Raw genomic sequence first — 23,504 nt, 5'->3', positions numbered from 1 at the left:
AAAAAACTCCTATTTTCCACTAATTCACTTGCCAAGTTGTTATCGGACAGTTTGTTATCGGACAGTTCGATAGGCCAATCACATTCAAAGTTGTAGTTTAAATCAACCAGTCACATTCAAAGTTGTAGTTACGTGCGTGCGTGCGCTTGCTTTTGTGTTTTTTGGCGTCTAATTGCCGGTAGGAGGCGCGATGGCCTGATGTTTACATCTCCCTTGTAGGTATTTTAATGCAAATTTTCCCTTTCTTTCATAACTTGGCTTTTCTTCTTTTCTCGGAAATTATAATTTTTATGATTAATTGGTAATAAGACTTAGTCTCGCCCAATTCGGTTCTGTTTGTTTATTGCAATATGTTTCCTCGGCTTTGTGTTATTCTAATTAAAATTAAAATTCCCAGACAATGAAAATACGGCTGGAAACTCCCAGACATGCCACAGATTATCTCAAATCGATTATCTACGCAGTCGTAAAACGATAAACAATTTTAGCTTTACTAATTGTACTGCCAAAGATTGTCAATGTTTCTTTAAATTCACATTTACTGTTCACATAGTTTATTCAAATAATGTCAACACAGTTTATTATGTGTCAAAAGTGCACTGAATTCGCTAACAAGGAAACTGAAAAAAGAAATAAAACTGAACGGAAAAGATTTTACAGCGAAAAAAAGTTGGTAGACGCTGATTTGCTTTCATAAGCTCTGTGTTCAGTGTAACAATACAAAAGCTCGTCAGGTGCTTTAGTTTGTAAGGTTCGTTCGTTTCCTGCTGGAAACATGAATTTTTGGGACCCGAGGGCCTATACTTCGTGTACGTTTTTAAAAACCGCATTTTGCTCTTTTCATTCCCAAAAAGATGTTCTTTATCTCGCCTCTAAAGCTTCCATTATAATAGCCAAATATCAGAGGATTTAAAACTGAACTCGCTAATGACAATGCTTCAAATGTTGCCTCCAGTACAAACATCAATGGACCGTTGTCGAGTTCGGCCACTTCCTCTTCTTCGTTCTCAACCTTTTTAAAGGCGTCTTCTTCAAAATAAAAAACCTCCATGGTTTTCATAACAAGCTCGGGTCCCCACGTAACAAGATATGTAAGGACAATTACCACCATCATCTTTACAGCTAACATCTTGGTCTTCGCCGTCTGTTTGTTTATAGTCTTGCTACGAGCGCGACTCCATAAAACACTCACAACTTTACCGTACACGACTGCCATAAAAACCAAGGGAATTACAAATGAAAACAAAAGAAACACAGACCACGAAATACGTGAAGGCAGGCCAGGCATATCGTAGCAGCTTGAAATTTTTTCCAAGGTTTCGTCGTCCACTCCAACTTCACTTGTTATGCTGTACAAAAATGGAGCTGAACACAGTAGACTGTAAGTCCATGACAATGCAATTACGTTTCGACTATGTTTCCAAGTGACTGTTCGAGCTCTAAAGGGATGAACAATATGAATGTAACGATCAAAGGCAAGTCCGGCCAGGACAGCAAATGTAACCGCCAAAGTGGCATATCTACAAAACTCTCCAATTTTACACGCGAAATCGCTCGTGGCAATAAGCTGGTCTTCTAGTAGATCTGGAACGGCCAAAATCCGAAATATAATGTCTGTAATGGCTAAGTTTAGTAAATGAAAATTGGCAAAGCTCCTCAAGTACTTTTTCTTACGTACCAGTATCCAACAAATCATGGCACTTTCGAAAATTCCACAAATTATCAAAAACCCAACGATTGCAAAACGTGCACGAGAGATGTTGTCAGGACTGGATCCGAATTCGAAATCGTCGAAATCAGGAAGATTTTCGTCGTCTGTGGAGTTCCAATCCATGATTAATTAGGCTTCCTTTTCAATCACCGTAGAAACGCTTGCTTCAAGATACAACTTTCCAAACGTATTATCTACACCAATATACACGGTGCACTGAAAGTCTACGAAAATTGTTTTGAAATATTAAAAAGAAAATTCTGCTTGGAGATCTTTCAAATGGGACAGAAGCTTTTGTAAAAGGCAAAATGTGGTTTGGTTTTTCAACGGGAATCGTTTTAACCAGCTGCTTGGTAAAAAGGTGTATTCCACGAGTAATAGAGGCAACTGTAGATGGCTTGACTTTCCAATTCCAGCTTGACATTTGACGAAAACAGTGAAACTACTGATGAAAATTGGGCGACGTTTCGACCTTCAACGTCATCTTCAAGTGAAATTAGCATATATATAACATATATAAATTTAAAACGTGGGAATGCTAAAAGTGATAATACTGAAGCAATAACAGAAAAATGACAATGACGCTTGCTTTTGTGTTTTTTGGCGCCTAATTGCCGGTAGGAGGCGCGATGGCCTGATGTTTAGATCTCTTTTGTAGGTATTTTAATGCAAATTTTCCCTTTCTTTCATAACTTGACTTTTCTTCTTTTCTCGAAAATTATAATTTTTATGATTAATTGGTAATAAGACTTCGTGTCGCCCAATTCGGTTCTGATTGTTTATTGCAATATGTTTCCTCGGCTTTGTGTTATTCTAATTAAAATTAAAATTGATGTGAAGTTTATATGAAATAATTCATATATGAACTGCGGTTGTAGATGAAAGTGAAGAATGATCATCGCAGTTAATTTTCCAATTTAAGCAATTGGAAAGAAGAAGCCTGAAAAAAAAAATCAGGGCTTCAACGGGGTTCGAACCCGTGACCTCCGCGATGCCGGTGCGATGCTCTACCAACTGAGCTATGAAGCCACACATTGGGAGCGAGGTCAATTAGTCGAGCTCATATCTTCCCGTGAGGAGTGAAATGATGTGAAGTTTATATGAAATAATTCATATATGAACTGCGGTTGTAGATGAAAGTGAAGAATGATCATCGCAGTTAATTTTCCATTTTAAGCAATTGGAAAGAAGAAAAATTAATTCCCAGACAATGAAAATACGGTTGGAAACTCCCAGATATGCCACAGATTATCTCAAATAGATTATCTACGCAGTCGTAAAACGATAAATAATTTTAGCTTTACTAATTGTACTGCCAAAGATTGTCAATGTTTCTTTAAATTCACATTTACTGTTCACATAGTTTATTCAAATAATGTCAACACAGTTTATTATGTGTCAAAAGTGCACTGAATTCGCTAACAAGGAAACTGAAAAAAGAAATAAAACTGAACGGAAAAGATTTTACAGCGAAAAAAAGTTGGTAGACGCTGATTTGCTTTCATAAGCTCTGTGTTCAGTGTGACAGTACAAAAGCTCGTCAGGTGCTTTACTTTGTAAGGTTCATTCCATTACCCCTGCTGGAAACATGAATTCTTGGGACCCGAGGGCCTATACTTCGTGTACGTTTTTTAAAACCGCATTTTGCTCTTTTCATTCCCAAAAAGATGTTCTTTATCTCGCCTCTAAAGCTTCCATTATAATAGCCAAATATCAGAGGATTTAAAACTGAACTCGCTAATGACAATGCTTCAAATGTTGCCTCCAGTACAAACATCAATGGACCGTTGTCGAGTTCGGCCACTTCCTCTTCTTCGTTCTCAACCTTTTTAAAGGCGTCTTCTTCAAAATAAAAAACCTCCATGGTTTTCATAACAAGCTCGGGTCCCCACGTAACAAGATATGTAAGGACAATTACCACCATCATCTTTACAGCTAACATCTTGGTCTTCGCCGTCTGTTTGTTTATCATCTTTCTACGAGCGCGACTCCATAAAACACTCACAACTTTACCGTACACGACTGCCATAAAAACCAAGGGAATTAAAAATGAAAACAAAAGAAACACAGACCACGAAATACGTGAAGGCAGGCCAGGCATATCGTAGCAGCTTGAAATTTTTTCCAAGGTTTCGTCGTCCACTTCAACTTCACGTGTTATGCTGTACAAAAATGGAGCTGAACACAGTAGACTTTAAGTCCATGACAATGCAATTACGTTTCGACTATGTTTCCAAGTGACTGTTCGAGCTCTCAAAGGATGAACAATATGAATGTAACGATCAAAGGCAAGTCCGGCCAGGACAGCAAATGTAACCGCCAAAGTGGCATATCTACAAAACTCTCCAATTTTACACGCGAAATCGCTCATGGCAATAAGCTGGTCTTCTAGTAGATCTGGAACGGCCAAAATCCGAAATATAATGTCTGTAATGGCTAAATTTAGTAAATGAAAATTGGCAAAGCTCCTCAAGTAGTTTTTCTTACGTACCAGTATCCAACAAATCATGGCATTTTCGAAAATTCCACAAATTATCAAAAACCCAACGATTGCAAAACGTGCACGAGAGATGTTGTCAGGAGTGGATCCGAATTCTTCAAATAAATACTCATCGTCGAAATCAGGAAAATTTTTGTCGTCTGTGAAGTTCCAATCCATGATTAATCAGGCTTCCTTTTCAATCACCGTAGAAACGCTTGCTTCAAGATACAACTTTCCAAACGTATTATCTACACCAGTATACACGGTGCACTGAAAGTCTACGAAAACTGTTTTGAAATATTAAAAAGAAATTCTGCTTGGAGATCTTTCAAATCGGACAGAAGCGTTTGTAAAAGGCAAAATGGTGTTTGTTTTTTCAACGGGAATCGTTTTAACCAGCTGCTTGGTAAAAAGGTGTATTGCACGAGTAATAGAGGCGACTGTAGATAGCTTGACTTTCCAATGTCAGCTTGACATTTGACGAAAACAGTGAAACTACGGATGAAATTTGAGCGACGTTTCGACCTTCAACGCCATCTTCAAGTGAAATTAGCATATATATAACATATAAATTTAAAACATGGGAACACTAAAAGTGATAATACTAAGCAATACCAGAAAAATGACAAACAATAGCTCTAAAATGTTCAAAGGACTTCATGAAGACAAAGGGATATGTTAAAAGTTTCACGCCCAGTTTGAAGTGCTATATGGAGATTCATGATAATTTTACGAGATAAGCGCCTAAACTTCAGTTTGTAACTTTACTTGCCAAAGACGAGTCCAGCGTTTTCGTTGCACTTTCCAAATGTCATACAAGTAGGAAAACAAAACAAGAAAATTTAAGCCGAACACATATAGTGATCTCACTAAAAAAGTTAACGTTAAAAAGCAACGACGTTTCGACCGTTCGACGGTCATTTTTAACTTGAAAAGTAAAATTTTTGCATTCGCCCAAATATATACAATCCATAATAGGAATGCTAATAGACACTGACTAAAACTCTGAAATAAGTACATAGAAACAAAACAAGAAATAATTAAGTAAATAGCTTCGCGCGGATCGAGTCACTCTGTCTGTTCAATTTTGGTTGAAGTTTACGAATAAAAAGCATTTCAAAAGTCAAACAGTCGAGTTAACCCTGACATTCTTTCACAATCCTGAAATTGCTTCCAATGGTCTCTGGATCCTTTCTGTGTTCATCCTTGACGTTCCGGGGTGGGGGGGGGGGGGCACTGCCATATATGGGCTATATAGGTATGTGCCGCTGTGAAGGGTATGGTTTTCAAGCAGTTTACTCTAGGATAGGGTATATAAATCAGCGCGTTTGGGTCTAGAAAAGGCTATCATTTTTCACAAAACTGACTAGTTGGTTGAAGATTTTATCTAGACTAAGGAAAACACGAATTTCCACTCAAAAATATAAAGAAATCAAATCGGCAAGTTTAAATTTACTCAAATCAGCCTCAACAGTGTCGATAGATGGGGGAACTTGGGGAGTTTACTCTAGTATAGCGTAGGAAAATTCAGCTGATCTAGCCCTGGTATAGCGTAAGGGTTCCAGAGTCCCAGCGGCACATCCCCACCGAGAAATTCCCAAAGTACCCCCCCCCCCCCCCCCCCACGGCCTTTACATAATTGCCGATTGTCAATCGCTTATGTTCCTCCACGCGTTGATATAGGTGTCGACTCGTGAAGCCGACATGGTCTGCATCGCGCAGACCACACTTCTAATAATAAACGTTTTGTTGATTCACAATTGTTCCTTTGGTTTGAATTGTCCTTTGATCTTCTGACTTGTGTAAACAGGCTGCACAACGGAATCAATCTTCCGACTGAGATCACCGAGTTGGTGTCTTACCACATTCGCCGATTTCTGGTCTTGGAACGGTAAGACAATTCTGATGGAGCATCTTGTTCATCGGATACTTGTTGTTTAAAACACATTCTCAGTAACTTTCACTTCAATAAAATGTCTGATGGTGTTCTCTACGAGGGTTACGACACCCTCAGCAAAATGCCCGATGTTTCATCTGCCTCTGAATTCTTGTTAACACTGAATGAAATCCACCCCTCACTCAGCTTCACAATGGAACTCAGAGACAACGGAAAGCTTCCCTTTCTTGGAATGGTGATTATCAGAAATGGTCTCTGATTAGATATGAAGGTCTACGTGAAACCGACCGATACTGGGCTTTTACTGCATTACCAAAGCCATGTTGATGTAAGGTATAAACATTCTCTACTGAAGACGATGTTAAACCGTGCGTTCAAACTCCCCTCGAATTGGCGGTTCTTCCATCAACAATGTGAACGTCATAAAATGGTTTTTGCTCGCCTGCATTTTCCCAAAACCCTCGCAGAGAACACTACCAGACATTTTATTGAAATGAAAGTTACTGAGAATGTGTGTTTTAAACAACAAGTATGCGATGAACAAGATGCTCCCATCAGAATTGCCTTACCGTTCAAAGACCAGAAATCGGCGAATGCGGTAAGACGCCAACTCGGTGATCTCAGCCAGAAGATCAAAGGACAATTCAGACCAATGGAACATAAACCTCCAATTGTGAATCAACAAAACGCTGTTTATTATTAAAAGTGTGGTCTGTGCGATGCAGACTATGTCGGCTTCACGAGTCGACACCTACATCAACGTGTAGACGAACATAAGGGTTGTGTCCTGGTGTACCGTTACACAGCGGGAATAACCATTGTACTTCTTTCTTTACGAACCTTTGCTTAGCTGTTGAACATTGTTGGGTCTTTTGTATCGGTTCTTGTGAACCGGTACACGAGGACAGAACCAACATAAGTGAGCAACAATCGCGGCAATCACGTAAAGGATGAGCCCGGAAAGGATCCAGAGACCATTGGAAGCAATTTCAGGATTTTGCCAAAAGAAAATGTCAGAGTTAACTCGACTATTTGACTTTTGAAATGCTTTTTATTCGTAAACTTCAACCAAAATTGAACAGACAGAGGGACTCGATCCGCGCGAAGCTACTTACTTAATTATTTCTTGTATTGTTTTCATGTAAATATTTTAGAGTTTTAAGTCAGGGTCTCATTAGCATTCTTATAATCGATTGTATATATTTGGGCGCATGCAAAAATTTTACTTTTCAACTTTAAAATGACCGTCGAACGGTCGAAACGTCGTTGCTTTTTAACGTTAACTTTTTTTTAGTGAAATCCGTTTCTAAAAATTTGTTGATTCGAACATAATAGTGAAGCATGTTAATTAAGAAATAGAAAACATGTACCGTGTTTCTATTTAAACAATAGAGTGTTTCTTGCGAGGAACTGTCGGCTGATAGTTGCCCCGCGGAAATTTGATGTTCTTAAAACAAATATTTGCCCGAGAAGCGAAACTTCGAGGTCAAATATGCTAGTTTTAAGAACATCAAATTTCCAAGGGACAACTATCAGACCGATAGTAAGTTCCGAGACATAAACACTTTACTGTCTTTATTGTTCACCACTAAATTTTCTTCCGCGCGCCAGTTCAAAAATAACATTGAAGTATTTTCAACTTTTTTAGATGAACGCGGTCAAAGCCAAATGAAAAATTTAAAAAAGAAAGTAAACAAAACTCACTTGATACAATTTCAACTGTTTATTTTTTTTTATAAAATCGCTTGTTTACAGGAAATTTTTCACGGACGAGTACTATCCATTCGGGTGTTTTACCCGAACGGGCACCATGGGATGATGGTGTCTCTCCGCGAATAGACACTATCGCGTAACGTGATCAATTTAAACCAATAAGAATCGGAGAAAATTGAGTGGTGAACTATAACGAGTTATAGAAACACGAGTGGAAGTTTGGGAGAACGAGAAATGCTGTGGGAACAGTATTTCTCGTTCTCCAAACTTTCACGAGTGTTTCTATAACTCGATAGAAACACGGAGAACATGTTTCCTATTTCTTTTAGAAAACACCGCGACGAAAAAAAAGGAAAACAACTTGCTAGAAATCGAGAGCGAATAATCTAATTGTTTTAGTAAAATTCTTACTAAAATTCACTGCAAATAATGGTTTCCAGTTATTTCTTGACGTATTTATTAAACTTTGCGCCTGAAAAAGATCGCGCGGATTGAATTGTCATTTAAAATTGAAGTTGTGTGCGCGCGCTTCAGTTTTTTCGATTATTTCAACCTTTTTAAAAGTCAAGAAACCGTAAATGTCCTTCGTTTCGACTTCTCAGGAATTTAATTACCATTTGCATCAAAATTGTCCTCCAAATCTTTGGAAAACGAAAAAAAGTGCGATTTTTCGAAGACGACCTCGAGCCACTGCACACTAATGGCTGATAGTGTGCAATGACTCAGCCAATCAGATTGCAGCATTTGCTTCAGTGTTCAGGTGGAATTCTACTAAAACTCGATAGAAACGCGGTACATGTTTTCTACTTCTTAAATGCTAATCAAAACAAAAGAGATAAGTTATATAATTCTGATGTGATGTGAATGTGAGTTTCCTGAAATATAGTAAAAAAAATTCAGCCAAGTTTCTTAAATTTATCGAAAAGCAAAACTTTATAACCTGGGATAAATCTGGGAAAGAAAAGTTTTTAGGAACACCGAAAAATCTTGAAAATTATCCAAGGAAAAGCGAACCACCATCGGTACGTTATTTCAAACCAGGACCGTAGCTATAGTAACAGGCGAACCGAGGCACTTGCCTTGGTAAAAATTTGGAATTAATTTACTCGTTTTTTCTAATTAGATATTGCTTCTATAACAATATTAGTCTGGCTACATCCCTGTAATCCATCCATCAAACTTTTCTATATCGTTTCAGACCTCAACATTGACACCTTGGGAAAAAGAGTAATTTTTCACTCCTCCCCCGTTGATGATTTCAACTGACATAAATCTACCTGCTGTTACGTTTTTGATATCAATGTAGGGCAACAAGCCTCGTACGCAGACGTTTTTATGGCAAGTCACGCACTCCTAATAACAATGCGTGCAAGGCCAAAGAGACAAACTGCGTCACAAACTGCGTGACAAGGCCAAGCTGTCTACCTTTCTCCTTTCAATGTGCAAAACCAAGACCTTCTGACAAAGCTAAGCTTTGATGATGTCGAAAATGTCAAAATTTGGTTTCGTTCGTTACAACAGGGTATTGCAAATTAACCGATTCTTTTTTGTCACATAGCTTTCTAAAATCGGTCAACGCTTGCATTTCTTGAAGCCACCGCTGCAATCAATAGCCGCGGTCCACAGTTCTGTAACCATGATAATCATTGCAAATTGTAAAGTTTACTTAATAGGCAGTTGGCATATGTCAACCAACAAACTGACATATTGACAATACATCCTTCAAGCACGTCATTTTATTTCCCAGAAATGTAAATGTAACATTTGTTTACCAGTTACAATTTATTCACTACATCGTCTACACTTATTGGCGCTCTGTCCTCCAAAACACAGTCACTTTTTGCAGTTTTTATTTTGTCGTCCAAAACCGTATTTTCAGTAGTTTTCGTTCTCGAGTCCAAAACGAAGAGATTTTGTTTCTCTGCCTCGGTTTTCCATTTGGATTTTCGACAACATTTTGAGCAATTACAGCACTTCTTCAAGTCTTCTCTGAAAGACATGTTGTAATAACCAAATATTACTGGATTTAAAATTGAACTTGTAAAAGTAAAAAGATCTGTTATGTCATCAATGAGGAGTAACATTATGTAGTTTTTCTCCTCTTTAATGTTGTCTTCCCAAGAAATTTCCTCGCTTTCCCAATCAATCGGATACTGCAAAGATACAACCTCAAAAGCTTGTAGACAAATCCAAATAAGTTTTGGTCCCCAACTTATGAAATAGGCGACAACGATTACAATCATCATTTTCACAGCACGAAGTTTTGCTTCAGCTATTTTTGAATTGATTACTTTACTTCGAGATCGCTGCCAGAGCACTTTTAAAACCTTGCTGTATGCCACAGCCATTAAAACCAGAGGAACTAAGAAAGCAAAAACAAGAAAAACACTTGAAGAGATTTGGAAAGGAACGCCTAGAGTCGAGAGACAAAGCTCGTATTCTGTGTCAGCCGTAAGGTTCCAGTCAGCCTTTATGTACTTCATGCTGTAAAGGAATGGCGAAGAACAAAATGCTCTGTAAAACCATGAAATAATGACGGCATTTCGACTGTGTTTCCATGTGATGTATCTAGCTTTTAAAGGATGTACAATGTGGACATAACGATCAAAAGCAATTCCCAACAGGAGCGTGAATGTAACAGCCAATGTTGTGTAGGTTCCAAACGCGCCAAGCTTGCAAACAGCACTACTTCCATGCTCCACGGCGGTATATTCAATGGTTAGCAACATTGGTGTGAGAGCAAGTCTGAAAATAATGTCAGTTATACCGGGATTGAAGAGATGAAAATTTGAAAAGTTCTTCAGATGTCGTTTCTGGCGAAGAAGAACGCCACAAACAATGCAGTTTGTAAACTATTATTTTCAGGTTTCTTCAATTTTTAAGATAATTTTGTACGTGGCCAAAATAACTCAATAGCGTGACTGAACTCCTTTAAAATGTTAGCCCAGTTCTCACGCATCGGAAAGATCTGCAGATCTCAGATCTCAACATTCAGTTTAAAACACGTCATTCATTCCTGGTATTTAGAATGTTTGCCAAATTCTCACCTATCAGTTAATTAAACATGTACAAACATATCCACAGTTTGAACTGCACAACACAAATGAACAGCTACATGGATTAACAAAACTAACAACGTTTTTTTGCTGACCATGAGTTAACTCTTTAGAGCCTTTTCATGCATGAAAAAAGCCACTTTAAAACTGCCTTATAACGAAACTTTTGAAAAACATTACTTGCTCAATAAGTACAATTAAGACCGCAGAAAAAAAAAAACACGAACTGGAGTATATTTACTCTAAATACTACAACAAAGCGTATATCAGTTTTAAATGAATTTAACACGAATACGACTTCTTGTCAGAGCTCTAAAACTCAATGTACAGTTACTCGGCTAGGGTTAGAAGGTTATAAGTAATGGTAATAGGACTGAGTGGAGTCCAATTCGGTCGGTTATCATAAGAGTGATAACAAAATCGGACGACCGCGCAACGGGAGTCCGTTTTGTTTATCACGAGTATGACTACAGACCGAACTGGACGACACGAAGTCTTATTACCAATTAATCATAAAAATAACAATTTCCGAGAGAAGAAGAATAGCCAAGTTATGAAAGAAAGGGAAAATTTGCATTAAAATACCTACAAAGGAGATGTAAACGGCGCCACCGCGCCTCTTACCGGCAATTAGGCGCCAAAAACACGAAAGCAAGCGCGCGCATGCACGCACGTAACTACAACTTTGAATGTGATTGGTTGATTTAAACTACAACTTTGAATGTGATTGGCTTATTGAACTGTCCGATAACAAACTGTCCAATAACATTTTGGCAAGTGAATTAGTGGAAAATAGGAGTTTTTTAAACCAATCACAATCACAGAAATTGTAATTTTTATGATTAAGCTAGTCATTTAAACTATTCATTTATCACTTACATGACAGAATGTAAAACTAGTAAATTAAAAACCAAGAGATCTAGAATCCTAATCTCTTGTGATAATACATAAGGGAAAGTAAAAGTGCATTTCGCAAATGATTCACAGAACACAGGAACATGACTCAATCTTCTTGAACTTCAACCTACAAACAATGTTTCTCGTTGAAAAGCAAGTTAAGCCTATCTTATACAAAGAGACCAAACACCGAAAGAGATTCAACCAAATGACCAAACGAACTTTGGCTATTTCCTTTTGTTTAATTCAAATTTTAGAGCCGTTATTTTAACTTGCATTATAGGGGATCTTTGTTTACAATATTTGCCTCAATAGCATAAGTAATTCAGTTAGTGATCAAGCTACAAAAATATCGGCTCTGAAAATTGAAAGGGCAGAGCACAATTAACTGTCCTAAGGATTTTGAGCACAATATATTGAATACTTTTTGCGCGACGCGGATTTAAAAACTAAAATATTTACAAAGGTAGAATGCATGAACTCATTAGCGCTTTCGCCACCCGGATATTGTCCAATTCCTCCTTGAATGTCACACCCAGTGCCAGAAATTTCACCAATTTGGTTTTATTTACACTTTGTGGGACTACTTGTGCGAAAATGTCTTGAGCAAAACACCTGGCATACCAGTCAAGCAGTTTACGTTACGTGGCCACTCACTGTAAGTTTCCTTGCTCTAACTTTTGATATTCCCTCTCGAATTTGTTCATGCTCTGTAGTGCTAGGTTCCAGCACAACTCGTAGATTTCCCCATATCCATTTTTTGCAACTGAAACCCGCAGCTCTTACGCGCAAAGAGCATGGGGACGATTTAGAACACTCGGTGACGTCACGCGTCCGAATGATGATGTCAGAGGTTAACAGGATGCAAACGCCTAGCTACTAGTTTGGAAACAAGGCTATTTGCTTCCAGCCTCTTCACCTTGAATTCACGTTATTCATCGCGTATAAACACCGTTTTAACAGAATTATGTGAAAAATGATAACAGAAAACACTTTTCCGAAGTGAACAAATTTGGTTATATTTTTATTACAATCAAGCCAGTTTTACATCGCTATAGTTGACCTAAAAGCGTACCCGGAACATGCTGATTTGCCTATAAAAACAAATTAAGAAGGAAGGTGGAAACTGTACAATTAAGTGAAATTCAAGAAGAATTTTTACGTTTTACCATTGGTATAATGAAAAGGTAAATAACCTACAATGCAAAGATTTTAAATCATAGGAAATCGCCATGAAAACAAGATTACACTAAATAACTTGGTAATGATCTATTTGAGAAACTCAAAACGAGATTCAAACTTCATTTTATAAAAAACCAACAAAACAGGACAAATGACAAATGGGGACAAATAAAAATGACAAATGGAGACAAATAAAAGTGCAAGGTTTATTTATTCAGATTTAAGCATTATAGAAAAAAATCCTAATTATGCTGGAGTTGTAATGAATGCAACAATATGAAACAAATGAGTTCGATTCATACAGTTGTTGGAATCCCAGTCCTGAGTTTTTCCTTCAACCGCTCTATATCGCAACGAAGAGAGCACTGAAACAAGTCATTGCAAGAAGTATTTCACAGTACTGCCAGAGGGTCGATTTTATTTCTTCCGTTTGGTTCATGCGGCCCGGAGTTGGACGTTTAAGTTGGACGTTTAGTGGGACGTTTTAAACGATGTTATTGGCAACTCTATTTAGACCTGAAGAAATCAGATAATTTAGGATTAGAAAGGTTGAATAGAAATAACGGATTTTTTAAGGTGTTAGGACTAGCCAACGCAACAAGTACTTAACGAAGCGTTAAAAATGTGAGGAGTGTAACAATCAAATAGTTCGTAAAATTAAAAAAGGAAATTACTTCTTTTCACTCCGACAGTTCAGGCGGCAATTATCCTATTGTGATTATAAATACTAACCTCTCTTGAAATCGTTATTACATGTTGTTTCAGTTTTCCTAAAAATAATTTTTCCAATTCTGTGCTACATTGTAATTTTTTTTAAGTTTAACCAACGTAGTCATAAAAGTTACAATTTCCTCGATTTTGATTGGTTTAAAAAACTCCTATTTTCCACTAATTCACTTGCCAAGTTGTTATCGGACAGTTTGTTATCGGACAGTTCAATAGGCCAATCACATTCAAAGTTGTAGTTTAAACCAACCAGTCACATTCAAAGTTGTAGTTACGTGCGTGCGTGCACTTGCTTTTGTGTTTTTTGGCGCCTAATTGCCGGTAGGAGGCGCGATGGCCTGATGTTTACATCTCCCTTGTAGGTATTTTAATGCAAATTTTCCCTTTCTTTCATAACTTGGCTTTTCTTCTTTTCTCGGAAATTATAATTTTTATGATTAATTGGTAATAAGACTTCGTCTCGCCCAGTTCGGTTCTGTTTGTTTATTGCAATATGTTTCCTCGGCTTTGTGTTATTCTAATTAAAATTAAAATTCCCAGACAATGAAAATACGGCTGGAAACTCCCAGATATGCCACAGATTATCTCAAATAGATTATCTACGCAGTCGTAAAACGATAAATAATTTTAGCTTTACCAATTGTACTGCCAAAGATTGTCAATGTTTCTTTAAATTCACATTTACTGTTCACATAGTTTATTCAAATAATGTCAACACAGTTTATTATGTGTCAAAAGTGCACTGAATTCGCTAACAAGGAAACTGAAAAAAGAAATAAAACTGAACGGAAAAGATTTTACAGCGAAAAAAAGTTGGTAGACGCTGATTTGCTTTCATAAGCTCTGTGTTCAGTGTAACAATACAAAAGCTCGTCAGGTGCTTTAGTTTGTAAGGTTCGTTCGTTTCCTGCTGGAAACATGAATTTTTGGGACCCGAGGGCCTATACTTTGTGTACGTTTTTTAAAACCGCATTTTGCTCTTTTCATTCCCAAAAAGATGTTCTTTATCTCGCCTCTAAAGCTTCCATTATAATAGCCAAATATCAGAGGATTTAAAACTGAACTCGCTAATGACAATGCTTCAAATGTTGCCTCCAGTACAAACATCAATGGACCGTTGTCGAGTTCGGCCACTTCCTCTTCTTCGTTCTCAACCTTTTTAAAGGCGTCTTCTTCAAAATAAAAAACCTCCATGGTTTTCATAACAAGCTCGGGTCCCCACGTAACAAGATATGTAAGGACAATTACCACCATCATCTTTACAGCTAACATCTTGGTCTTCGCCGTCTGTTTGTTTATAGTCTTGCTACGAGCGCGACTCCATAAAACACTCACAACTTTACCGTACACGACTGCCATAAAAACCAAGGGAATTACAAATGAAAACAAAAGAAACACAGACCACGAAATACGTGAAGGCAGGCCAGGCATATCGTAGCAGCTTGAAATTTTTTCCAAGGTTTCGTCGTCCACTCCAACTTCACTTGTTATGCTGTACAAAAATGGAGCTGAACACAGTAGACTGTAAGTCCATGACACTGCAATTACGTTTCGACTATGTTTCCAAGTGACTGTTCGAGCTCTAAAGGGATGAACAATATGAATGTAACGATCAAAGGCAAGTCCGGCCAGGACAGCAAATGTAACCGCCAAAGTGGCATATCTACAAAACTCTCCAATTTTACACGCGAAATCGCTCGTGGCAATAAGCTGGTCTTTTAGCAGATCTGGAACGGCCAAAATCCGAAATATAATGTCTGTAATGGCTAAATTTAGTAAATGAAAGTTGGCAAAGCTCCTCAAGTACTTTTTCTTACGTACCAGTATCCAACAAATCATGGCACTTTCGAAAATTCCACAAATTATCAAAAACCCAACGATTGCAAAACGTGCACGAGAGATGTTGTCAGGACTGGATCCGAATTCGAAATCGTCGAAATCAGGAAGATTTTCGTCGTCTGTGGAGTTCCAATCCATGAGTAATTAGGCTTCCTTTTCAATCACCGTAGAAACGCTTGCTTCAAGATACAACTTTCCAAACGTATTATCTACACCAATATACACGGTGCACTGAAAGTCTACGAAAATTGTTTTGAAATATTAAAAAGAAAATTCTGCTTGGAGATCTTTCAAATGGGACAGAAGCTTTTGTAAAAGGCAAAATGTGGTTTGGTTTTTCAACGGGAATCGTTTTAACCAGCTGCTTGGTAAAAAGGTGTATTCCACGAGTAATAGAGGCAACTGTAGATGGCTTGACTTTCCAATTCCAGCTTGACATTTGACGAAAACAGTGAAACTACTGATGAAAATTGGGCGACGTTTCGACCTTCAACGTCATCTTCAAGTGAAATTAGCATATATATAACATATATAAATTTAAAACGTGGGAATGCTAAAAGTGATAATGCTGAAGCAATAACAGAAAAATGACAATGACGCTTGCTTTTGTGTTTTTTGGCGCCTAATTGCCGGTAGGAGGCGCGATGGCCTGATGTTTAGATCTCTTTTGTAGGTATTTTAATGCAAATTTTCCCTTTCTTTCATAACTTGACTTTTCTTCTTTTCTCGAAAATTATAATTTTTATGATTAATTGGTAATAAGACTTCGTGTCGCCCAATTCGGTTCTGATTGTTTATTGCAATATGTTTCCTCGGCTTTGTGTTATTCTAATTAAAATTAAAATTGATGTGAAGTTTATATGAAATAATTCATATATGAACTGCGGTTGTAGATGAAAGTGAAGAATGATCATCGCAGTTAATTTTCCAATTTAAGCAATTGGAAAGAAGAAGCCTGAAAAAAAAAAATCAGAGCTTCAACGGGGTTCGAACCCGTGACCTCCGCGATGCCGGTGCGATGCTCTACCAACTGAGCTATGAAGCCACACATTGGGAGCGAGGTCAATTAGTCGAGCTCATATCTTCCCGTGAGGAGTGAAATGATGTGAAGTTTATATGAAATAATTCATATATGAACTGCGGTTGTAGATGAAAGTGAAGAATGATCATCGCAGTTAATTTTCCATTTTAAGCAATTGGAAAGAAGAAAAATTAATTCCCAGACAATGAAAATACGGTTGGAAACTCCCAGATATGCCACAGATTATCTCAAATAGATTATCTACGCAGTCGTAAAACGATAAATAATTTTAGCTTTACTAATTGTACTGCCAAAGATTGTCAATGTTTCTTTAAATTCACATTTACTGTTCACATAGTTTATTCAAATAATGTCAACACAGTTTATTATGTGTCAAAAGTGCACTGAATTCGCTAACAAGGAAACTGAAAAAAGAAATAAAACTGAACGGAAAAGATTTTACAGCGAAAAAAAGTTGGTAGACGCTGATTTGCTTTCATAAGCTCTGTGTTCAGTGTAACAATACAAAAGCTCGTCAGGTGCTTTAGTTTGTAAGGTTCGTTCGTTTCCTGCTGGAAACATGAATTTTTGGGACCCGAGGGCCTAGACTTTGTGTATGTTTTTTAAAACCGCATTTTGCTCTTTTCATTCCCAAAAAGATGTTCTTTATCTCGCCTCTAAAGCTTCCATTATAATAGCCAAATATCAGAGGATTTAAAACTGAACTCGCTAATGACAATGCTTCAAATGTTGCCTCCAGTACAAACATCAATGGACCGTTGTCGAGTTCGGCCACTTCCTCTTCTTCGTTCTCAACCTTTTTAAAGGCGTCTTCTTCAAAATAAAAAACCTCCATGGTTTTCATAACAAGCTCGGGTCCCCACGTAACAAGATATGTAAGGACAATTACCACCATCATCTTTACAGCTAACATCTTGGTCTTCGCCGTCTGTTTGTTTATAGTCTTGCTACGAGCGCGACTCCATAAAACACTCACAACTTTACCGTACACGACTGCCATAGAAACCAAGGGAATTACAAATGAAAACAAAAGAAACACAGACCACGAAATACGTGAAGGCAGGCCAGGCATATCGTAGCAGCTTGAAATTTTTTCCAAGGTTTCGTCGTCCACTCCAACTTCACTTGTTATGCTGTACAAAAATGGAGCTGAACACAGTAGACTGTAAGTCCATGACAATGCAATTACGTTTCGACTATGTTTCCAAGTGACTGTTCGAGCTCTAAAGGGATGAACAATATGAATGTAACGATCAAAGGCAAGTCCGGCCAGGACAGCAAATGTAACCGCCAAAGTGGCATATCTACAAAACTCTCCAATTTTACACGCGAAATCGCTCGTGGCAATAAGCTGGTCTTTTAGCAGATCTGGAACGGCCAAAATCCGAAATATAATGTCTGTAATGGCTAAATTTAGTAAATGAAAGTTGGCAAAGCTCCTCAAGTACTTTTTCTTACGTACCAGTATCCAACAAATCATGGCACTTTCGAAAATTCCACAAATTATCAAAAACCCAACGATTGCAAAACGTGCACGAGAGATGTTGTCAGGAGTGGATCCGAAATCTTCAAATAAACTGTACTCTTCGTCGAAATCAGGAAGATTTTCGTCGTCTGTGAAGTTCCAATCCATGATTAATCAGGCTTCCTTTTCAATCACCGTAGAAACGCTTGCTTCAAGATACAACTTTCCAAACGTATTATCTACACCAATATACACGGTGCACTGAAAGTCTACGAAAATTGTTTTGAAATATTAAAAAGAAAATTCTGCTTGGAGATCTTTCAAATGGGACAGAAGCTTTTGTAAAAGGCAAAATGTGGTTTGGTTTTTCAACGGGAATCGTTTTAACCAGCTGCTTGGTAAAAAGGTGTATTCCACGAGTAATAGAGGCAACTGTAGATGGCTTGACTTTCCAATTCCAGCTTGACATTTGACGAAAACAGTGAAACTACTGATGAAAATTGGGCGACGTTTCGACCTTCAACGTCATCTTCAAGTGAAATTAGCATATATATAACATATATAAATTTAAAACGTGGGAATGCTAAAAGTGATAATACTGAAGCAATAACAGAAAAATGACAATGACGCTTGCTTTTGTGTTTTTTGGCGCCTAATTGCCGGTAGGAGGCGCGATGGCCTGATGTTTAGATCTCTTTTGTAGGTATTTTAATGCAAATTTTCCCTTTCTTTCATAACTTGACTTTTCTTCTTTTCTCGAAAATTATAATTTTTATGATTAATTGGTAATAAGACTTCGTGTCGCCCAATTCGGTTCTGATTGTTTATTGCAATATGTTTCCTCGGCTTTGTGTTATTCTAATTAAAATTAAAATTGATGTGAAGTTTATATGAAATAATTCATATATGAACTGCGGTTGTAGATGAAAGTGAAGAATGATCATCGCAGTTAATTTTCCAATTTAAGCAATTGGAAAGAAGAAGCCTGAAAAAAAAAATCAGGGCTTCAACGGGGTTCGAACCCGTGACCTCCGCGATGCCGGTGCGATGCTCTACCAACTGAGCTATGAAGCCACACATTGGGAGCGAGGTCAATTAGTCGAGCTCATATCTTCCCGTGAGGAGTGAAATGATGTGAAGTTTATATGAAATAATTCATATATGAACTGCGGTTGTAGATGAAAGTGAAGAATGATCATCGCAGTTAATTTTCCATTTTAAGCAATTGGAAAGAAGAAAAATTAATTCCCAGACAATGAAAATACGGTTGGAAACTCCCAGACATGCCACAGATTATCTCAAATAGATTATCTACGCAGTCGTAAAACGATAAATAATTTTAGCTTTACCAATTGTACTGCCAAAGATTGTCAATGTTTCTTTAAATTCACATTTACTGTTCACATAGTTTATTCAAATAATGTCAACACAGTTTATTATGTGTCAAAAGTGCACTGAATTCGCTAACAAGGAAACTGAAAAAAGAAATAAAACTGAACGGAAAAGATTTTACAGCGAAAAAAAGTTGGTAGACGCTGATTTGCTTTCATAAGCTCTGTGTTCAGTGTAACAATACAAAAGCTCGTCAGGTGCTTTAGTTTGTAAGGTTCGTTCGTTTCCTGCTGGAAACATGAATTTTTGGGACCCGAGGGCCTAGACTTTGTGTACGTTTTTTAAAACCGCATTTTGCTCTTTTCATTCCCAAAAAGATGTTCTTTATCTCGCCTCTAAGGCCTCCATTATAATAGCCAAATATCAGAGGATTTAAAACTGAACTCGCTAATGACAATGCTTCAAATGTTGCCTCCAGTACAAACATCAATGGACCGTTGTCGAGTTCGGCCACTTCCTCTTCTTAGCTCTCAACCTTTTAAAGGCGTCTTCTTCAAAATAAAAAACCTTCATGGTTTTCATAACAAGCTCAGGTCCCCACGTAACAAGATATGTAAGGACAATTACCACCATCATCTTTACAGCTAACATCTTGGTCTTCGCCGTCTGTTTGTTTATCATCTTTCTACGAGCGCGACTCCATAAAACACTCACAACTTTACCGTACACGACTGCCATAAAAACCAAGGGAATTACAAATGAAAACAAAAGAAACACAGACCACGAAATACGTGAAGGCAGGCCAGGCATATCGTAGCAGCTTGAAATTTTTTTCCAAGGCTTCGTCGTCCACTCCAACTTCACTTGTTATGCTGTACAAAAATGGAGCTGAACACAGTAGACTGTAAGTCCATGACAATGCAATTACGTTTCGACTATGTTTCCAAGTGACTGTTCGAGCTCTCAAAGGATGAACAATATGAATGTAACGATCAAAGGCAAGTCCGGCCAGGACAGCAAATGTAACCCCCAAAGTGGCATATCTACAAAACTCTCCAATTTTACACGCGAAATCGCTCGTGGCAATAAGCTGGTCTTTTAGCAGATCTGGGGGACCGTTCATTTTTTATGAGGGAGGGGGGGCTGGTGGGATTTGGGAAGTACCATTTAAAAATCGCATGACCCCCCCTCCCCTCAGCTTACCAATTTTTTCACATAGCCCCCCCTTACAGCGGTCGTTTTTTGGGATGACCCCCCCTCCAAAAAAAAGAATTGAACAAAAAATATTTAGATTTCAACTTTTTTAATATTTTTCTATTATCCCCCTACTTCACGTTATTGTGCTCACTATGAAGACAATATTTACGATCTCTATACGACAGAGAGCTGTTGTTTAAAAAACAAATCAAAAGAAAGAGAAGTCAATTTCGGATCTCCTAGTTATGGCTCACCCTGAGCGTGTGGCATTTGGCCTCTCATTGGCATCTTCCTCATCTGAATTGATGAATGCAAGAATGACGTCACTTGAGTCATCTTCTCCCCCAGAGTCAATGGCATCACTGTCATACTCATCATTGTCACTTTCATCCCTTTCACTGCTGTCAGCACTTGTCCTGTTGTCATTTTATGTCAATGTCCTGGCATTTCTCAGTGTTGGTTGGCCAGCTCTGAGAGGACTCTTCTGCTACAAGCATGAATGTCTTACAATTGCCTTTACTTTCTCACTCTTGCTGCTTCAGCCCGTGGTGGTTTGAGTACTTGTTTAGTTCTGGAACACGTAGCTTTTTAAGCTTGGTTAGATCTTCGCACAACTCAGTCCAAGGATAGTCCTCCTCCCTACTTAACTTTGCCTATTCTTCTGCTCTCTTTTTCCTTTTAAATTCCAGCACTTCAAGATGCTGAAGATAATCCACCACAAACTTCGATTTGACAATAAACTTATCTGCAAATAGAGCAACGCTCTCTGGGTCAGATAAAACCAGCCTGCCACTTCCATGCTCTTTCTTCTTTATATTGTTAATCCAATCGGGGAAAGAGCGCATTACTACATGAGCATCATGAAAGAGACTCATTCCAAAATGCGCAATAATGGCGAAAGCGACGAGTCATTTAAGAAAAGGTTTACAGCTGAACAATCCAGGCAGTTTGACATCTTACAAGCAAAAGAAGCAATCTTTCTAAGTGCGGATGGCTGTTCAGAAAGGGCGACTGAGTTTTCCATGCAAGGGTACCAGTTGAAGCCCAGTGATGGAAGAAAACTGAACTTCTCCATCAAAGAGCACAGAGCAATGGTGGAAAAGTTGAATGTCATATTGAAAGATGTAAAGGAACACGATTCCACACTCTTTCAGTCCAATGGGCTTGCTTTAAAGCAGGGCGAAGAATTTGCCTACAGATTTAATGTAAAACAGATCAAATGTACAGAAACTAAGTTGACGAAGGTCACGCAGGACATGGAAGCACTAGAAAATAAGAAGAACAATTATAACAGCATATTCAAAGGCATACTCAAACAGCATATCAACACAAGGAGAAGGAAAAAAGAAAACCGCAGAAAGTCAAATGAAAGAAAGAGGAAGCGGACTGAAAACAACGTCCAACGAGTTTATGGAATCTGTGTTGGAAACCCGCTAGGAAATGATCTTCCACAATGCCTTGTGTACCCTCCTAGAACGGCCGTCCCGGAAGAGTGTCTTAAAGTTGAGGATGTTGCCACGTCGATACTTAGAAGAGATGGGCCATACATCGCACCGCTCTTGGAAGGAACTTATTTGACCAATGCTGCAAGAAGCAGAATCACCACCAACCTTGAGCGGGAAGTTAGAGATTATGTTTACACCTTCATGTACCCTGAAGAGTACACTCTGACGGAAAGCATTGCTGCTTCTTGCAGCATTGGTGAAAGAGACTCCCATAACAGCACAAGCGGCGACGAAGAACTCGACGACAGCGGAGATGAAGATGAGTGCCAGTGAAAGTTGCATTCGAAAATAACAGTGTTAAATACTTCTTTTCAGTAGCTACAAATGCTTTTTGTCACCAAACGTTTTTTTAAAGCAGAAGGAAAGTTTGTAATAAATTTGTATCCTGCCTTCTATGTTTATTCTATAGCAATTTTTTTGTTATTCAAACATCATGCCATTTTAAAGTTTTACTAAAATATTTCACGTGACCCCCCCCTTTTTCCCTTATTTTTTTGGGATGGCCCCCCCTCGAAAGCCATTTTTTTTCGCATGGGCCCCCCCCCCCCCAAATCCCACCAGCCCCCCCCCTCCTACCTTACAAAAAATGAACGGTCCCTGGAACGGCCAAAATCCGAAATATAATGTCTGTAATGGCTAAATTTAGTAAATGAAAGTTGGCAAAGTTCCTCAAGTACTTTTTCTTACGTACCAGTATCCAACAAATCATGGCATTTTCGAAAATTCCACAAATTATCAAAAACCCAACGATTGCAAAACGTGCATGAGAGATGTTGTCAGGACTGGATCCGAATTCTTCAAATAAACTGTACTCATCGTCGAAATCAGGAATATTTTCGTCGTCTGTGAAGTTCCAATCCATGATTAATCAGGCTTCCTTTTCAATCACCGTAGAAACACTTGCTTCAAGATACAACTTTCCAAACGTATTATCTACACCAGTATACACGGTGCACTGAAAGTCTACGAAAACTGTTTTCAAATATTAAAAAGAAAATTCTGCTTGGAAATCTTTCAAATGGGACAGAAGCTTTTGTAAAAGGCAAAATGTGGTTTGGTTTTTCAACGGGAATCGTTTTAACCAGCTGCCTGGTAAAAAGGTGTATTGCACGAGTAATAGAGGCGACTGTAGATAGCTTGACTTTCCAATGTCAGCTTGACATAAGACGAAAACAGTGAAACTACGGATGAAATTTGAGCGACGTTTCGACCTTCAACGCCATTTTCAAGTGAAATTAGCATATATATAACATATAAATTTAAAACATGGGAACACTAAAAGTGATAATACTAAGCAATAACAGAAAAATGACAAACAATAGCTCTAAAATGATCAAAGGACTTCATGAAGACAAAGGGATATGTTAAAAGTTTAATTTCACGCCCACTTTGAAGTGCTATATGGAGATTCATGATAATTTTACGAGATAAGCGCCTAAACTTCAGTTTGTAACTTTACT

The 23,504-nt window shown here is 38.1% G+C and overlaps 4 protein-coding genes, 3 non-coding genes and 4 pseudogenes across 7 annotated transcripts; 2 read left to right on the top strand and 9 right to left on the bottom strand.

Annotated features, from left to right (window-relative positions):
* Window positions 1-325: 325 nt before the first annotated feature.
* On the bottom strand, window positions 326-1,834 carry LOC149107961 (galanin receptor 2a-like). Its single transcript, XM_089295767.1, has one exon. The coding sequence runs from the start codon at window positions 1,832-1,834 to the stop codon at window positions 818-820; it is 1,017 nt and encodes a 338-aa protein (XP_089151893.1). The 3' UTR covers window positions 326-817.
* Window positions 1,835-2,667: 833 nt separating this feature from the next.
* On the bottom strand, window positions 2,668-2,740 carry Trnaa-ggc (transfer RNA alanine (anticodon GGC)). The gene has a single exon. It is a non-coding gene; the product is annotated as a tRNA-Ala (tRNA).
* A 293-nt stretch (window positions 2,741-3,033) lies between these two features.
* On the bottom strand, window positions 3,034-4,370 carry LOC149107959 (galanin receptor 2a-like; annotated as a pseudogene).
* A 1,441-nt stretch (window positions 4,371-5,811) lies between these two features.
* Window positions 5,812-8,647, top strand: LOC149107958 (uncharacterized; annotated as a pseudogene).
* An 877-nt stretch (window positions 8,648-9,524) lies between these two features.
* LOC149107957 (pyroglutamylated RF-amide peptide receptor-like) lies at window positions 9,525-10,583 on the bottom strand. Its single transcript, XM_089295109.1, has one exon. The coding sequence runs from the start codon at window positions 10,530-10,532 to the stop codon at window positions 9,579-9,581; it is 954 nt and encodes a 317-aa protein (XP_089151235.1). The 5' UTR covers window positions 10,533-10,583; the 3' UTR covers window positions 9,525-9,578.
* Window positions 10,584-13,130: 2,547 nt separating this feature from the next.
* On the bottom strand, window positions 13,131-16,062 carry LOC149107956 (galanin receptor 2a-like). The gene has a single exon (XM_089295544.1). The coding sequence runs from the start codon at window positions 15,639-15,641 to the stop codon at window positions 14,547-14,549; it is 1,095 nt and encodes a 364-aa protein (XP_089151670.1). The 5' UTR covers window positions 15,642-16,062; the 3' UTR covers window positions 13,131-14,546.
* Window positions 16,063-16,475: 413 nt separating this feature from the next.
* Window positions 16,476-16,548, bottom strand: Trnaa-ggc (transfer RNA alanine (anticodon GGC)). The gene has a single exon. It is a non-coding gene; the product is annotated as a tRNA-Ala (tRNA).
* Window positions 16,549-16,796: 248 nt separating this feature from the next.
* LOC149107953 (QRFP-like peptide receptor) lies at window positions 16,797-19,300 on the bottom strand. The gene has a single exon (XM_089295543.1). It carries the CDS (start codon window positions 18,176-18,178, stop codon window positions 17,069-17,071), a length of 1,110 nt encoding a protein of 369 aa, XP_089151669.1. The 5' UTR covers window positions 18,179-19,300; the 3' UTR covers window positions 16,797-17,068.
* On the bottom strand, window positions 19,012-19,084 carry Trnaa-ggc (transfer RNA alanine (anticodon GGC)). Its single transcript has one exon. It is a non-coding gene; the product is annotated as a tRNA-Ala (tRNA).
* Window positions 19,301-19,377: 77 nt separating the features above from the next.
* Window positions 19,378-21,853, bottom strand: LOC149107952 (QRFP-like peptide receptor; annotated as a pseudogene).
* A 1,291-nt stretch (window positions 21,854-23,144) lies between these two features.
* Window positions 23,145-23,504, top strand: part of LOC149107951 (uncharacterized) — a 2,695-nt pseudogene continuing 2,335 nt past the window's right edge.

The sequence above is a fragment of the Orbicella faveolata genome, unplaced genomic scaffold, assembly GCF_042242905.1.
Source record: "Orbicella faveolata isolate gen_17 unplaced genomic scaffold, um_ofav_v1 contig_26, whole genome shotgun sequence".
Lineage (NCBI taxonomy): Eukaryota > Metazoa > Cnidaria > Anthozoa > Scleractinia > Merulinidae > Orbicella > Orbicella faveolata.
The sequence above is the reverse complement of the archived record's forward strand: the minus strand, read 5'-3'. Positions and strand labels throughout refer to the sequence as shown.

What these genes read in the sequence shown, in the direction of transcription:
- LOC149107961 (XM_089295767.1), bottom strand. Translation starts at nt 1,834, where the DNA reads ATGGATTGGAACTCCACAGACGACGAAAATCTTCCTGATTTCGACGAT.
- LOC149107953 (XM_089295543.1), bottom strand. Translation starts at nt 18,178, where the DNA reads ATGGATTGGAACTTCACAGACGACGAAAATCTTCCTGATTTCGACGAA.
- LOC149107956 (XM_089295544.1), bottom strand. Translation starts at nt 15,641, where the DNA reads ATGGATTGGAACTCCACAGACGACGAAAATCTTCCTGATTTCGACGAT.
- LOC149107957 (XM_089295109.1), bottom strand. Translation starts at nt 10,532, where the DNA reads ATGTTGCTAACCATTGAATATACCGCCGTGGAGCATGGAAGTAGTGCT.